The sequence below is a fragment of the Zootoca vivipara genome, chromosome 8 (assembly GCF_963506605.1).
Source record: "Zootoca vivipara chromosome 8, rZooViv1.1, whole genome shotgun sequence".
In the NCBI taxonomy this organism is placed as follows: domain Eukaryota; kingdom Metazoa; phylum Chordata; class Lepidosauria; order Squamata; family Lacertidae; genus Zootoca; species Zootoca vivipara.
The window spans coordinates 83,111,424-83,128,555 of record NC_083283.1 but is presented as its reverse complement, the minus strand read 5'-3'; the positions used below and the strand labels follow the sequence as shown (position 1 = coordinate 83,128,555).

The 17,132-nt window shown below is 42.1% G+C and overlaps 1 protein-coding gene across 1 annotated transcript in view; it reads right to left on the bottom strand.

Moving 5' to 3' along the window:
- The window catches only part of LOC118079381 (protein diaphanous homolog 1), an 86,712-nt gene that overhangs the window by 52,190 nt on the left and 17,390 nt on the right, over positions 1–17,132 (bottom strand). Inside the window, exons 2-12 of the mRNA XM_060278094.1 lie at positions 11,366–11,392; positions 9,903–10,061; positions 9,326–9,427; positions 6,535–6,665; positions 5,957–6,043; positions 5,276–5,339; positions 3,528–3,667; positions 2,962–3,070; positions 2,473–2,583; positions 1,592–1,710; positions 522–638 (exon numbers count right to left, since the gene is read on the bottom strand). Coding sequence (XP_060134077.1) covers positions 522–638; positions 1,592–1,710; positions 2,473–2,583; positions 2,962–3,070; positions 3,528–3,667; positions 5,276–5,339; positions 5,957–6,043; positions 6,535–6,665; positions 9,326–9,427; positions 9,903–10,061; positions 11,366–11,392 — 1,166 coding nt within the window. The remainder of the gene's footprint in view (positions 1–521; positions 639–1,591; positions 1,711–2,472; positions 2,584–2,961; positions 3,071–3,527; positions 3,668–5,275; positions 5,340–5,956; positions 6,044–6,534; positions 6,666–9,325; positions 9,428–9,902; positions 10,062–11,365; positions 11,393–17,132) is intronic.

The following is a 17,132-nucleotide window of genomic DNA, read 5'->3' as shown; positions in this document are numbered from 1 at the left end:
ATGTCATTTTCTGAGCAGAGGCATTTGATGATCAACTTCTTCCATGAATTTTGTAGTAGCCTGAATTCCCCATCCCCACCCCAACAAATAAACCCTAATGAGCATCCCTGTCAAAGGCGTACCTAGGCTCCCTTGTGCCCTTGGCAAGGAGCTGTATTGGTGCCTCCAAAGCCAGGGAAACCATGGAGCAGAATCTCAAAAAGTTTGCTTTTCAATACCTTTGGTGCTCTGTCAGTGACTTCTTTTGCAGCCATCGGAGTTTGCTCTGCTCTGCTCTGCTGCTGCTGCTCCTCCACCACCACTGGTCTGTCTGTCTGTCTGTCTGTCTGTCTGTCTGCCTCTGCTCATTGCTTTACCTCCTGGCCACTCTGAGTCCGAGTGGAGAGGCACAGTTTTTGTGCCCACCTGGGTCTGCTCTCTTGGCAGAGGCGAATCAAACCCCTAGGTACATCCCTGATCACTGTCGTCCACATACTGCCAGCACCACCTTTTGTGAATCAAGAGCAGTTTCCCCTCTTTACCTGGCCTCATAGTCATTGCGGACTAGCAGGAGATGCTGCAGAATAGAAAGGAGATGCTGCTCTGCCTTAGAGTCCTTTACTGTATTGTGCAGAATCTGGAAAACTTCATTGAAATCAGTGGAAATCAATGGTTAAGGATGCAAAAGCTACTTTGAAGACACACACATGAACTCCCTTGGGAGAGCTAGTCTATCCCCTTAGACTTATCCACCACCCTCTCAACTTACACACCAATCATAAATGACTTCTATAAAACTGTATGCAATACACAATTCACCATAGTAAAACCTTGCTTTTACCACCATAGTCTGGCTACACGCCTTTTGTACAAAACTAATAACAGCTCAAATAGACAGATCATGGGAGATACCACAACTTTGGGTCCCAGGAACTAACCGTTTAGGATTCAACACATTTCCAGTCATTCTTCCTCAAGATGGCTTACCTGCCCCTACTCCTGAACACATTGATTCCCATTGTGGGTTTGGCTACAAGTGGGCATTTAAAACAGAGGTTCCTTTTGGGGGCGCTCTGTTTTCGTGAATACATTTGCATATTTCAGGTGCACTCTGGTGGCCAAGTGCACAAATAATCACTCTTAAAACATTGTTTCTTGTGATGCAGTTCTTCAAATCCAGGCACCAAACCTTTCCCACTAGTCCTTTGTTCTTTTCCTCTACCCTTCCACCAGCTTCGCATCTCTCTCTCCTTCCCAGAGGCAACTAGCCCCTCAGTGCCAATGCCTATGTGTAAGGGAAGCCTGCGGTTGCTGTTGTTTTTAATTTATTCATGCATAAGAGAAACAGCCTCCCTTCCTTCCTAAGTTTACCCCCAACTATCAAAGGCTTCATCTTAAACTGAACAGAGAGTGGGTGCAGGTTTGGGGCACAATGCCATATTGATTAGCTGTTCTGATGAAATACGGAACCAGGCCAGAACAACGTGTTACAAGTTAAATGCTTTTAATATGTATGGCACTTCACAAAGTATAAGGGGATAGGTCCCTGCCCCAAGAAGCTTATAATCTAAAATTAGCACATCTCTCTTCTAGCTTCTCAGAAGAAGGATATTCCATTTCAATGCGAATCTCCTCAAAGCGGTTTTTGAGTTCTGCAGAATCTTCTTCAGCATATTCTTCGAATAGCAAGAGGTGCACCAGCAGTTCCTCATTGTCTTGAGCATGCAGCTCCTACAGAGGATACAACATTAAAGTCATTACCATCCTCATTTCTGGAGTTCCAGTTCTGTACTCTATGAAGATATCCTATTGCTGGCCAACTACTGGTTCTTTCTCTCTTTTACATACATAGTCAGTGATTAACTGGAACCATCCGAGAACAGACACAAATGAAGGAATACAGTACCATGCTCCACAATGGTCCTCTTCACACCTGTCTCCACACATACAATGAATGTGTAGAGAAAGGCAAGACCACATCTCACTGAGCCCACCCACCCAAACATCCATGTGCTCAGCAGAACACAGGAAGAAAAATACCTCTATGCCTACAGTGGAACTGATTGTGTAGGGGTGTCTACAAGAGTGCATGCAACAATCCTTTCCACAGGTACTGCTCTATGCACATACACCATGTGACAGAGGCAATGCAGCAGGGTCGAGGGCAAAGCCATTCCGCTGTCTCATGTTTAGCATGCACAGAAGGTCTAACAGAGGTCTAATACCCATTAAGGGATCCATTATCCCTTAAGAAATAAAAGGATTTGCAACTGCTGAAGCAAACTCAGTTGGGGGACTGTAAACGAGGTGGTGTTAAAAATTATTGCAAATCCTGGCCATTTAGAGAAACTGCTGGCCCAGTGCAAATCTTCAGCATATTCAAGACAAACCACAGCTGCTCTCACTTCTTTCACACTTCAAATAAAGCACTGAGAGATCAGATGTCCCTAAATACAGCAACACCTGGCAGCAGAAAAGAAAGGTGTGCCTCACCTTGAGGATCTGCTGGAGTCCAGAACGCATGAGCTCACTGCGGATGTGAACTCTGAAGTCAAGTTCATCTCCTGGAATGATTAGGGCATTGATCAACTGTAGGCAGGCAACCTAAGAAAAGAATGAAGAGAGGTTCCATGTCAGCTCTAGCCAAGCATTCTCAGAAATAGCAGGCTAAGCCCTTGAAGCAAACCTGACAAAGAAGTTTTAAGAAGTGTGCCAGTTAAGAATGTCTGCAGTGTGTGTGTGTGTGTGTGTGTGTGCGCGCGCGCACACACACACATACACACAAACACACTCACTCACTCTTAACTCATACAAAAGCAGCACAAAGAAGTCCAAGATGCTGGTATAATAAGTAGCAAATTCAAGACATAAGTACCAGTATAGACAAAATGAGGACTGAGAAGTAATAAAGATGTATCAGCAAAAGCTTGAGGTCTGCAGAAGTACAGAAAAATCTTTTTTGCTGCAGGCCCTATTTATTACCTTTAATGCCACTGAGGTGTCACTCTTCAGGCCATCCAAGATGGGTTTGAATCGTTCCACTTCATCCATTTCTGCTCGTTGTGTCAATGCCACCAGAACTTGCTCATGCCTATGTAAGAGTAAGGAAAACAAATCAGGAACAGATTATCTGACAGTGCAATGCAATGCTAGCCAATGAGTTGAATGAGATGCACTCCCAGGTGCTTTCAAGATGGCAGTCTGACTTTCATACGCTCACAACAGGAAACTATTTAAGAGTTTGATCAATTTCTAAAAACTGTTAAGAACCAATATTGCCTTGGATCCAGGGGACCAAAAACCCTCCCAAGCAATATGGAGTAAGATGTGGGGCTTCAAAGCGGGGATGACCCCAAACCTTACACAAGCTTTGTTCAGCTTGTGCTTCTTAGGCTTCAGGCCATTGTGCAGATTACATGCACATTAAAACTTGCAATTTAGAAGTAGCCTTCCAGTTTTTAATGTATTTTGAAAAGGATCCCAAGTGCTAGACTGCCCACAAATGAAATACAACTAAACCAAAAGATAAATCACCTATAGTCACTTACATATCCACAGGCTGAGGCAGAATGCAGAGGGCAGACAGTAGCGTGATAGCATCAATCATCATGGATGGGACTTTGGGGTCAACTGCTCTTGCCAAAAGCAGGATCCCCTCCTCCGTTTCAAGCATCGTCTTAATTCCAAACTAAAAAAGAGGGGGAGACACCCATTGAGTGCATGCACATACAGAAAGGTTGTCAATGTCACAGGAAGAAAGCAAGGCAACTGTCTAACTTGGGAAATAGGTCCAGGGGGGGCAAGCCCCCCAAAGCTGACATGTGCAAAAGTGATGTGGGGAAGATCCCGTAAGTGTGCAAATTTAAGAAGGGGAGCATCTCAACTGAGAGTAATCACACTGGAGGTTTCTCACTCTTAATCTAGAAGTTCATTTACAATTCATCTCTCCTCTCCTCTAAGTTTTGATGGGCTTTAACCTATATACATTTTAGATTAGATTCCTCACACTATTTCCCTCTTATCTTCAATTCTGTTGCTTCTTTAATTTACACTGCCTCTTTATTGTGATCAAGTTTCTCCTTCTTTCTTCCCTCCTTGGCTTCATCTTGCTACCTTCCTTCCAATACAATATGGTTCCTATTTTCAAATAGCTCTACTCCCTTGCTTCTCTTACTTTCTTATTGCTTTCTTCTCCCCTCTTAACCTCCATGCTGCTGCTGTGTGTTGGCTGGAAGGAAGGCGTGGCTGCGCTCTGATCCAGGTGACTGCCATCAGCCCGAGACCCTGCAATATCATCTGCCTTTCCATCAGGTATATAGAAGGGGAAGGCTTCCTGAGGCGATGCGCCATGTGCCATGCCGCTTGGCATGGCACTTGGTGTTGCCATGGAGCCTCTCTGTTTCTCTGCCCAGCACCAGATTTCTCAGTGGTGACCCAGGTCTTGGAGCCTGAGCTTCCACAGCAACAGCCGCCTGCCATGAACCAGCTTGGGCAGCAACAACAGCAGCAGCAGCAGATGTGTTTAATCTTTATGATAATATTTTATTTCTTTGACAATGATGCAGTTTAAATGTGTATTTTATATTTGATCTCCTTTGGTAGTGTTTTAAGTTTTTTGTTTGTGTGTTTGTTAACTTTGTTGTGTTAATCATGCATTCTATATTTGAAATCTTTAAGATAATATTTTAGTTTCCTCCTAGCATTGTTGCTTTGAAAGTACACTTTATATTTGATTTTCTTCTGCAAAAGTTCTATTTTGGATTGTTTTATTTGATTTTTTTTTAAAGTATAAAGTGGTATAGTAACAAAAATATTATTATTAATACTAATAATACTAACTTGTTTCTAATCTGAAGAGCACTCTCTCTCTCTTCCATCTCCCTTCCCCTATTCCCAGCTACTGGAAAATTCCTGCACAGGCACCCCCAAACAGGACCAGTGGCCAGGGATCATGTGAGTTGTAGTCCAAAACATCTGGAGGGCCAAAGTTTGGGGATGCCTGTTCTTGCACCATATATTCGTTGGGCTGGCTCAAGTCTCAATTAAAACATTTATCCCATGACTTCCCATAGCCACCTCCATTCCTATTCCATTTTCTTCCCTTTTGTGTCTGTTCTCAACTGCAAACTGAAAAACGGTCTTGCTTCTTGAGCAATTGTTATATAGAGCTGAGAGTACACTGTGTTCTTAACCACCACCCTCATTTTTCACTTGACTTTCTAAAGTTTGCCTACTGATTCTAAAAAAGTAAGAAATGGCAGCTCACAAATATTTATGTTGAAAACAAAGGACGTACCTTATTGTTCATGAAAGCTTTTAAGCATCTAATGATCTCATGTTTGATCCGGATGTCATATGGCCTAGCAGGGATAGAGAAAACAATCTGATTATTTATGGCCATCGGTTCCTATACAATTATGTATAATTCTACCACTCCACTCAAAGAAGCTCCTGATCCTTCTAATCATCCAGATATCAGGCAGCATTAAGAGTTGAAACAAGTTGCCCCAACCTTCAATAGAACTTTGGGTGAGGAGAGGAGAGGGAGAAGGATGTTTGGAAAAGACTTGTTTCCCTCAATCTGAGCTCCACTTTCCCCATCCACATATTTGCATCATTGGCCTAACTCAGCTCCTATATTCTCTTCTCTCAACCATGCAAAGCAAAATGTATCATGAAAGCCTGTTTGCAGGCATATATAGAGATATCCTTGTCCCATTTATCTTAAAATGCTCCACCCCAAAGCAAAATAATCTCATTTATTTCTTTATTTTACTTCTAGCATTTGCACTCTGCTTTTCAACCATTTAGGCTCCCAGAGTGGCTGACGCACAATCAATGTAGGCTAACTCAGCAATGAAGTACATTCCTGAAGTACAAGCAAAACACATTTTTAATCTACTCCTATATTTGGAAAAATGGCTGTGAAATATTATATACATGAATTTAAGCGGGTTCGATTTAAACATTCTCCTACCCAGAAGCTTCATCCTTCTCATCGTGAAGTCCTTTCAGTATGTTCAGCAGACAGTTGAGGCCCTCAGCTCCAAAATTTTGCACCCAGCTGGAAAGATTGCATCATGAAAGCATATTAGCAGAGTTGAAAAGAAGCTGGACACTGAATAATACTCTTTGACCACCCTCTGTCTTCTCACTGCACCACTCCACTCCCTAAACAGACGCACCATGCATACTCATCTGAGCAGCTGTGGCTTCTGAGCAGCCAACAGGGCTGGTCCCATCATTTGGCAATGCAAGAAAACCACCTCAGGCAGCAGATACTGGGGGAGGGCATTGGTGGTAGCCTGTTCCTCCTAAGCCCTTGAGCTATATGTTGGAAGACATGTTACATGGCCTGGCCTAGCCTCCTAAACCAGCCTGCTGTCTCAGGGGCAGTGGAGAACATTGCCCTGTAACCAGTATTGAAACAAGATTCATCAGGCAGTCTAGCTGGCTTCTGTAGATGGAATGGTACTACCCTGTCCTGTGCTTCAGATTGCAAAATTTCTTGGGTCAACCACTGCAGCCAAGCTGGGTCCAACAGCAGACTTTTACCTGACAGGATTATTGTTGAGTGACACACGCAGAGACTCCAAACAATTAAGCAGCTGTGCATCTCTGAGACCAGATTTCAGTTCCTGGATGTACATCATAGGAGACTTGGAGCTCTCCTTTTGACTCATGCCCTGCAAGAGAGAGAATGACAGTGATCAAGCCAACTGGCTATACTATCAGGATACAGAGGTGGTGGTCAAAACAAATGTAGAACTTCAATATCTGCTGGTTTTCTCAGCTGAACAGAAATCACTCATTCAGAGCAACATTTCACAGAATTAATGGGTGGGATTCGGCTAACCATCCCCATCAGCAGAACCCCTGAGCAAGCAATTCCACTTATGCAAAACACCCCCCTTCCCCTCCTCCCCCCATCCTGAAATTGGCTCGGGGCAGCAGGGAGAACCCCCAGAGCAGCATTGGTAGGGGTGGGGGGATTTTTGCAATTCTAAATTTCCAGGAAGATTTCCTAATTGGAACTTGGCTCTGCTTTGTGGTCAGATTACAAAGGAGTATTTTTTTAGTATTTCTCCAGGGGGACGGAATTGAACAGCTACATTTTTTTAATATAAATATCACTGTAAAGTGGTAAAATAGTGCAATAGATTTCAACCAAAGTATCACAAATGCACAATGGTGTGCAATATTTTCAAAATAATAAATTCTACTTTTAAGAAAATTGTGTGTGCGCAAGATGCTGTTTATGTTCTGAAACCCAGATTTCCAACCAGAAATAAACTAGAGGAAGAATCAATTGGGTATCAGAATCCTAGACCTGTGGGACACAACTGTTCATTTCTGATAATCCCTCCTTGTACACTCATAGCCTGAGTCTCCTGGCTCCGGTTCCAGTTTCCCTGAGAACCTGTTAATATGAAATGTAAGACAATGGCTGCAAAACCACTTATTCTTTTCATTCTTTGCTTACTAAACAAACTTCGCAAAGGAGAACTATTCAAAGACAACTGAACAACAGCTAACCATTAACACTTACAATCTTACAGGGTGGATAAAAATCAATGATTTTTAAAATATTTTTTATTTTAATCATTTTTTTAATTCTAATCAGATTTTTTAAAATAAAATGCTTTTGGCTTTGGGGGTTTTTTAAATTGGGTTGTGGGTTTTGTTTTGATTTTAAGTATTTGATATTTTATGTGAACTGCCCTGAGGCCTTCGGGTATAGGGCGGTTTAGAAAATAAATAAGCACATTCATTCTGTAATGATAGACACTTGTAACACATGAGCCTCAGCTTCACTGACCACTTCCAGCCAGACCTCTCTACCAAGAGTAGGAAATTAAAACTCTGGATTGATACTGTACAGTCTAGTCATATATATATATATATATATATATATATATATATATATATATATACACACACACACACACACACACACACACACACACACACACAGCCATGTGCTTTAGTAGAAATAACTGAAAGATAACATTCAGCACCGAGGACATTTTTCTAGCCTAAAAAATTCAAAGTTGAGTCTCTGACATGGTATAACTAGATATTCTTAATCCAGACATTTTTATATTTTGCATCCCTGTCTTCTTCAGTTGACATGATATGGCATGGGACCTCCCCATCTTTCTCAATGCTGTTTAAAGGGCCATCACTCAGGGGAAATCTTGCAGAATCTTTGGTGTGCCTTTTGCTGCCAGTTACATGTACTTTTGAGGTTTGTTGGAGAAGCTGAAATGCCTCAGAAGTATTTTCAATTGAACTTTATACTGCAAGCTGGAAACCTGTATATATTTTATAGAAACCTGTTATGTTCAGAATCCTGTAAGCACTTGTTAACAACAACGCCAGCCACCTCATAGTAATACTTTCATATTTTTTATTGCTTTAGGACTTCAATATATTTCCTATTTAATTAACTCATAATCAAAGATAATGCTATCCGACTAACAGTACCATACCCAACTAATCTGGTAGTGTGGCTACAATTTGGGAGTTTGTCTATTGCTACAGGAATAGTTACTGTTGTATCTTCTAACCACCTGCAGCTGTGCCACTAACAGCACCTTGAGCTGCACAATTTATTTATGTAAAAGATTATACCTCAAACTTTCACTGTTTTAAAGTCTACAAGGCATCTTATGAAAACAGAAAACATAATTAAATAACCAATATAAAAACCCTATATCATTATAAATAGAAAATAGACTTGGTAGGTAATCATATCGGTATCCATAGAGTGAAGAGCTTCAATTGTAGATAGGAGCATAGGAAGCTGCCTTTTGCTGAGTCAGGCCATTGGTCCACCTAGCTCCATGTTGGCTACACTGACTGGTAGCAGTGGTTCTCCAGGGTTTCAGATGGGGCCCCTCCCACCCGTACCTGGAGATGCCAGGGACTGAACTTGGGAACATCTGCAAGCAAAGTAGGTGCTCTACCATTGAGCTCCAGCCCTTCTCTGTAGTTGAGTACTGCAAGTTGAGCGGTTAGCGTGTGTTAGCAGCCAGCCAATTCCAAAGTTAAGCTGTTCAGCCTTTTAGGTGAGCAAATAATGACACGTTTACACATCATAATATTTATGATATGATTGACTCAACACCTTCCCATAGCATGCAGATTTCTCCCCACCCTTGGCAGGTATCTCCTGAACACTTCTTCTTAAAGTCATTTGCATAGCAGCATAGAGAACTGCTCTTACAGGCAAAAAGGGCTTATGCCCTCAAAGACTCATCGATCTGTGGAGTTGGAAACAACCCCTCAAAGTGCTCCCTTATTTTGACCACTCCATCTCAGCTTTCCCAAGACAAGAACTCACAGCTTTGGAAGTATGCAGGTACTGGGAGACCATCTCTCTCTTGATGCCAATGTCCTTCTCCCGTAGAGGTTGCTGCTTTTCCGCATTTAGATTCATATCCACCTATTAAAGAAAGCAAGAGGAAAATGCCCTTTCATTCGCAGAAGGCTCTCTTCTCATGTCAAAATTTTAAGAGGGAATGATCCTTGGCCTTCCTCCCCACGTGACACAGTTTCTCTTCTCCCAAATGAATTCTGGCTTCAGGGGCTATGGCAGGCGTGGGGTGGGGATGGGATCCCAGAGATCATGCAAATTTCACATAGGGCAGGTGGAGGAAGAAGTTAAGGGACCACCAAGAATCTCTCAATCTATCACCTACTGTATAAGCAAAGTAGCCTTTTTGCCTTGCCATTGTCATTAGAACAGCCTGGAAGTTCTGTTCCAGTCCGTTTGGCTTCCCCTGTTTCATAGCTCAGCTTCCCACAGGTCCTGAATTTCTGCTTCCCTTTTGTGAATGCATGACAGTGTGTCTTTGGGCCTTGGAAAGATGAGGACTGATCCCGAACCACCACCCAATGCTTCACCTTTAAGAACTTACCAGCATCTGCTCAAAGAGGGCCAGCACATCCTGGTCTGAAATGTCCTGCAGCAACTGACTTGAGCCAGAAGTATCCGGATAGGAAGCAGCAGAATTCCTATGAGCCACGTTGGGCTTTTCCTTCTCCTTCTTTATCCTCATGCTGGTAAATCTTTCAAGCTGATTAAGAAAATTGGAAATAAGCACAACTGTCTTTCTGTCTTCTTTGTAATATATTTTACATCTTGTATTATTTCCTTGAAGTTAATTATGGATAAGATTTCTTGTACATTTCTGATTTTATTTTATTTTTATTTTTTTAAATTGTCTTCAGTTATCATACACCATAGGGGTCAAACCAGATTCCTCAGTGGATTTGAAAGCTAAGCTTAGGACACTTATGTAGTAAACATTTGCAAAATAGGTGTTATTTCACAGGCTCTCAAAGTAGCAAAAGATGAATATTCCAATTAGGAATGAATGTCAGTTTCTCTCAGTCTCATCCAGCAGTTTCACATGCAAAAACCAGGGGGCAGAGCAGCAATCATTGGAGGTGCACTCCAGAAATGAACTGAGTCATTTAAATACGAACACCCCCCCCCCAGCCCATATCACTCTAGCACAGTGTTTCTCAACCAGTGTGCCTCCAGATGTTTTGGGACTACAACTCCCATCATTCCTGACCACTGGTCTTGCTAGCTAGGGATGATGGGAGTTGTAGTCCCAAAACATCTGGAGGCACACTGGTTGAGAAACACTGCTCTAGCAGGCTGAAAAGGGAACCAGATAATTCGTTCTTCCCAGGAAAAACTTGAGCTGGGCCTGAGAATGGAAAAGTGGAGACATGGTAATAGTCTATTACCACGACGCAACATTTTAGCCTGCATTCAGTCAAATTTGTTGTGAGGCTTCTTCGAATGCTGCTCTAGCTTCCATCCCACCAATTTCATTGCTCTCAGTTCTATATGGGCTCTTCTGAGCAGGAGGAGGGTGCCTTGGAGCAATCATGTGAACTGCTTGGGTCATCTCACCATATCAGAGATCAACCAGAGTTTGAAAGGTTTGCCAGTCCTGTCAGCAGGAAAACCTCCCAGAGCTACCAGGAAACTATTTGAACCCATAGATGTAACTTTCATATATGTGCCCTCTCTGCGTTCCCCAAATTCCTTGAAATGCAATAAAGAGAAGCAAGACAATGTGATGAAAAGAAGATAAATGCAGCAGCAAACAAGCATCTGCAGACAAGCATCAGCCTTTGCAAACAGGCCATAGCCACACACACACATTCCTTGTAAAAAGGCCAGCAAGGAGAAACACAAGCAAGGAAGAAGGCTAGTCAAAGAAGGCACTTCACGCAAGGCAGCATATAAATTCCAGCAGGCACAGAACAATCAAGAAAGTGGCAACAGAAATGCACGGAAAATGCCACACAGAACCGATTTTAGCAGCAAACATAATATAAAGGGGGGGGGAATCATCCTTACCTCATCTGCCATCACCCTCTTCAAATTCTGTGATTAAAGAAAAGGAGGAAAAGGAGAGATCCAAATCACTGACACAAGAAAAATCCAAGAGTAGAAACAAAAGGGACTGCCTAGAGATTTTTGAAATATTAAGGGATATATAAATAAATAAAATATATATAAACAGACATAAAGTATTAACTGTCCAGTTTTGCATATCATCTTCCTGACCAACCAGAACACAGTTCAACATTTACAAACGCTACATCCACATTTCAAGAAATCCTGTTCAGTAGCTTCTGTGAAAGAGTCAAGCCCCAAGCAAGCACTTGCACTCAATTCTAAAAGCACTTTAGACCAGCGTACAATATAAAGGGGAGACAGCAATGGGTTTGGAATTTAATGGCAAGTTCATGAGAAAGTATACTACCAAAAAGTGTCAATGGTCTCCTATACTGCCTTATTTATTTATTTATTTATAGTATGTCTTTACCGCCATTCATCAAAAGATCCCAGGAAAGTATACAAAAGTGTGAATAAAATTAAATTCACACAACATATAAACACAATAAGCATACCAAAAAGACCACGTAACAAAGCTAAAGAGTACTCAAAAAACCCCACCCAGAACAGAACACGATTCCAAAAATCATACACAACCGCCGATGCCTGGGCAAATAGGCAAGCCTTCTTAGGGAGGGCATTCCAAAGTCAGGATACCTCCCAATAAAAGTCCCCCTCCTAGAATCACAGCACATACAGCGGTACCTCGGGTTAAGAACTTAATTCATTCTGGAGGTCCGTTCTTAACCTGAAACTGTTCTTAACCTGAGGTACCACTTTAGCTAATGGGGCCTCCCGCTGCGGTCGCACTGCCGCCACCACGCAATTTCTGTTCTCATCCTGAAGCAAAGTTCTTAACCCAAGGTACTATTTCTGGGTTAGCGGAGTCTGTAACCTGAAGCGTCTGTAACCTGAAGTGTCTGTAACCCGAGGTACCACTGCAAAGACGCTTCAAGGCTAGAATTCTATTTTCATAGGAATGGGACTAACTTGGCTGTAGATACAGGTATCAAATAGCAAGTTCCACTTTAGGAACATAGTTTACCTGTTCCCTGAATTTTTTATGTCTTTCTGATGCCTTTCTACCTCATTTAGAGGTCCTCAAGGCAGCTTAAAACAACATCAATAAAAACAGCATTTTAAAGTAACTAAAATAGTTTTGCAAAAGACACCACCTGGGCATATCTGACTGCACTGTTCATTTGATTGCCCAATGTTTTAGAAACAGTGAACATACATATAAAATCTGCAGCACAAGGGCCAAAATAGACTTGACACTTACCCTAGTATACAGTATAGAAATTAATAAGGCAAATGTATTCTATAATTCAAAATACAGTGGAACCTCGGTTTACAACTACCTCTGTTTACATCCGGGTTCCACGGAGCCGGATGCGCAGATCGCTTCTGCGCAGCGCGTGCGTGCGCAGAAGCGCTCTATCATTGCTTGGCGCACGGGCAAAAGCGTGCCTTCGGGGAGCGAATGCCTCAGTTTACGAACGCCTCCATGGATTGCGTTCATAAACAGAGGTTCCGCAGTATGTCTGGGGGTAGTGGAAACTGCCTAAAATATGAAATTTAGCCATTTCCCCATATCACCACTTGGGGCACTAGCTGTCAAACATCCAGCATCCAAATAAATTATGAACCCATGTTTATAAAGTGTCCATAGTTTGACAGATATTTTATTTGGAAATATATTCCTAGTAATTCAAAGGCCTCAGTACAGGTGTATCATGTCATATTGTTGTTTCCTAAAGCATCATCAATATCTTTGAGTTTACTAAAATCTTCTGATAAGTACAACAGAGAGAGAGAGAGAGAGAGAGAGAGAGAGAGAGAGAGAGAGAGAGAGAGAGCGCAGTTTGATTAAATGACCTGGCAAGCTATTTGCATACAATGAATTGATATTTCTCCCAGACATAGGACTATCCACAAGGCTGCTCTACTAGAGCAATGACAAGGGAGCTCTGTTCCTTCTAATTAATATAACAAAGCCCACCAACCTAATGTTTATTAGTTTATTAATTAGGTCCAATAAGCATTGTTAAAATCAATTCCATGTTCAAGTTTCTACCTTACCTAGTAACTGCTCACTTCTATTCTCTCACCTCACATTGAGCAGAACATGATCAAACCCTGTCTCAGATTAGGGCAGCCTAGATCAAAGTTCTACGGTATCATCAGAAATCAAAGGATTTGCTCCTTTTAGAACTATCTTCCAGGAAAACAAAAAACAAAAAAGTCTTGTGGAACCTTAAAGACTAACCAAATAATTATGGCATAAACCTTTAGTTCAGTTTAACACGTGTACATCTTCAAGGTGCCACAACTGACTGATCACAGTTACACCTCTGGAAATCATCTTCCAGAAGGCAGATGGCATCTTGGTCACAAACCTCTGCTTACCTGCTTAAGAAATCTGGAGGAGGGAAGACTATTGACTTGATGGTAGGGTTTAAATAAACATCCACATCTTTATTAACAAAGAACATTTAAAATGATACAGAAATAATATAATGGATTTTTAAGAAACAGCAGTATGTAACAAGGAGGAAACAAACCAGAAGTTGGGGGAAGCCCAGGAGGGGAGGGAAGAGGGAATGTAATATAAATGTTATCAATGTGAGATGTGTATAATGACAGAAAAATAAAAGTGAATAAAAATTTAATAATAATAATAATAATAATAGAGAAAGCTGGAGGAGGCCATGGGCACAGCCAGGATTTATTTTAGGGAGAGAGGCTGGGGGGGGGGGGCGACTGATCTATCTGTGATGCAATTGGTCAGTTAGTTAAGCATCTTTATTTACTTGATGGGGGGTAGTTTCCCGCCCCCTGGAGGGGGCCAACAAGATGGAGATTGTCAGTCGCCATCCTGACATCCAGAGATCTCCACATGGTTGCAATTTGACCCGTGCCAGTTGCAAAACATTGAGGGATCCCTGGCGCTGGAGGGGTTCTGAACGTTGCAAGAGCTTTGCTGTCAGTCCCTCTCCTCCTTTCCTTATGTTCCCAAATACCGAGTCACTATTTTGAGCTCTCAGGGTGTTTCTTGAAAAGTCTGAGTAGAGAACAAATAAAATACCTCTGTCCAACTTCTTAATTAATTATAATAATACACTTTCCACCGCTTCCTCACTGGCAAAAAGAGGTTTCCGGCAGAATATTTAGGCAGGGCGTTGGTCTCATTTTAAGGAACTGTATGTCAGTGATGAAGAAATGCTGTTTACTTGTCTCTACAGCAACCTGGTCAAAGTCTCCTCCCACGGCTTGAGAGAGTGCTGTCCTTTCTGCCAAAGGGAACTCGCTGACTAGACCTGTGACACAGAAACTGAGAGCGTCTGTGTGGGTGTGCCCACATTATCACAGGCAGGCTTAAAACCTAAGCTGCAGGCAGGGAGGGGGGAACCTACTGCAGGAAGGAAGGTGAGCAAGCGGAAGGTTCAAGGGCAGGCACCCCAAGCACAGGAATTTTAAACTTGCTCTAGAATACAGCTTAGTCTCTGAGCTCCTCAGCAACTTTTAAAAGTGAATAGAGCCAAGCTCAGTACTTTTCAGTGAGAGAGCACTTTGCAAAGCTTATACTCTTGCTGCGTTTTAAAGGCTAGCACACGTTTGTGGCATCAGCTTCTTTGGACTACATTCCACTTCAGCAGAAGTTTTATTCTGAGGTGTGGCTGGGTGGAGAATATGTGCGCATGCATGCATGCATGCATGCATGTACTATACGGGCAATAGGAACCTGATTAACACTGCACACTCTGCTGGATCTAAAAGAGAACACAGTTACAAATGCCGTGCTGGTGTGATTCATTATGCATTACATTTGTCGGAAGAGACATTCTGCTAGGAGAAAACAGAGGACATCCCTGGGTGGTAAGCACTGAAGACTGCTTACATGGAGAAGTGGCTGCAGAATCTTGGCACCTGCCAAGAGGTGAAAATCAGAGAAGCAACCAGCAAGTTAATCTGCAAACCACCCGCCTGGCACTAGTCCAGCAGCTTAAAAGACAGGTGTGGTTTAAAAGGGAAACAGGTCCCACTAATTTATTCATTCCACATCCAACTAATTTGGTGATGTGGTTGGTGTGACTACAATTTGGAGTTCCACAGAAAGAAAGTGGAGTTGGGGGCAGAGATGGACGAGTTGCCAATTTATCTTGCAGCTTGGACACAAAATAGGCAGGATTAACTTTTCCTAGAATTTGGAACTTTTTAGTAGGGAGAATAGAAGAGAGATAATTTATCATTTGTTTACACAAAGATGTTTTGCTAATTAATATGGGTGGCATTCAACTAATATTTACTCAGAACCAGAATGAGGCCACTGAGAAACAAATGGGAGGCATCAGTAGCCTATGCTCAGTGGAATCTGAAAGTTAAGATGGCAGGCTGGCAAGACCCTGAACAGCAGCACTCCTGTAAGGACATGAGAGTACACTGAAACATTTTGTTGCAGATCCCATGTATTTGCACTCAAGTAAAGACAGAACAATCCCAAAAATCCTGAATTTGTTTCCAAAGGAAAGGTATATTTTAATCTCACTTGTGGGTTAGCACTTGTCTAGCCATGACCAAACCCATTTGACCTCTTGGTACCTGACCTCACACTTCAATCCTTATAAAGCATATCCCCAAGGTTCAAAACCTTTAACATTTTTATATGTATATATCCAAAGTGCTGGACACAGATATTTAAATCTGTGATAGTGCTCCACCAAAATGAATCTCCAATTTTGCTCGTACAAATACAGTGCTGTTCTCTGCTTCACAAGGGATCTTTGTGCTTCAATTAGGGATGAAGACAGAACCCAGTAACAACTAGATATTATATTTTCAAAAATGGGAGAACCACCATTATTTTGCCTTTGTCCCAGTCATCCTGGGTGAATCCTGCAGTCTGTCTTGTACCTAATGAGGCTAATCCAATTATATCTGCATAACTCACCCTGCATTCCACTTTATAAACTGTTACAAACCACAGGCTTCAGGGGCAACAAGATCATGGCCAGCTTTTTCATCTCCTTCCCCCCAATTCTGCTTAAGACCCAGCCTGAAGAAGAGGTCTTGAGAACTAGAAGGCCTGCTCATGGTTTGCAACATTTTCATTGGTCCTACCTAATGAAGGTGTAAGCATAGTGTATTTTTATTTTGTTTTTCAGCGAGCTAATTCGTTTGACAATATTGATGCTATGCGATTCAACTATCTGAAGTGATAATAGCTACATTTATATTTTGCCTTAAGTACTTTTTTTAAAAAAACACTTAATACTTATTCCATCCTCATTTAAGTAAAGAGAAAGTGAACAAGCACAAAACCCGAAACAGTTCAAGGAATTATTCTTGAAATGCGTTCGCCATCTCCTTTCAGGTTATTTCTTGTGTATCCTTGAGATCAGAGGACTGCTAATTCCTTTTTCAAGACATACTCACAACCCCCCCCCCCCTTTTGATAACTCCCATTTGCTACAGGGGGGCGGGAATGCTGTGCTGTTTACAATCTGCAGTTTACCTTCTCAACCACAACTCTTTCTGAATGAGGTACTGGCAGATAATGGGAGGTGGGGAGAGCTTAAGTTGGCCCTGAACCTCTACATCAGGCATCCCCAAACTGCGGCCCTCCAGATGTTTTGGCCTACAACTCCCATGATCCCTAGCTAACAGGACCAGTGGTCGGGGAAGATGGGAATTGTAGTTCAAAACATCTGGAGGGCCGAAGTTT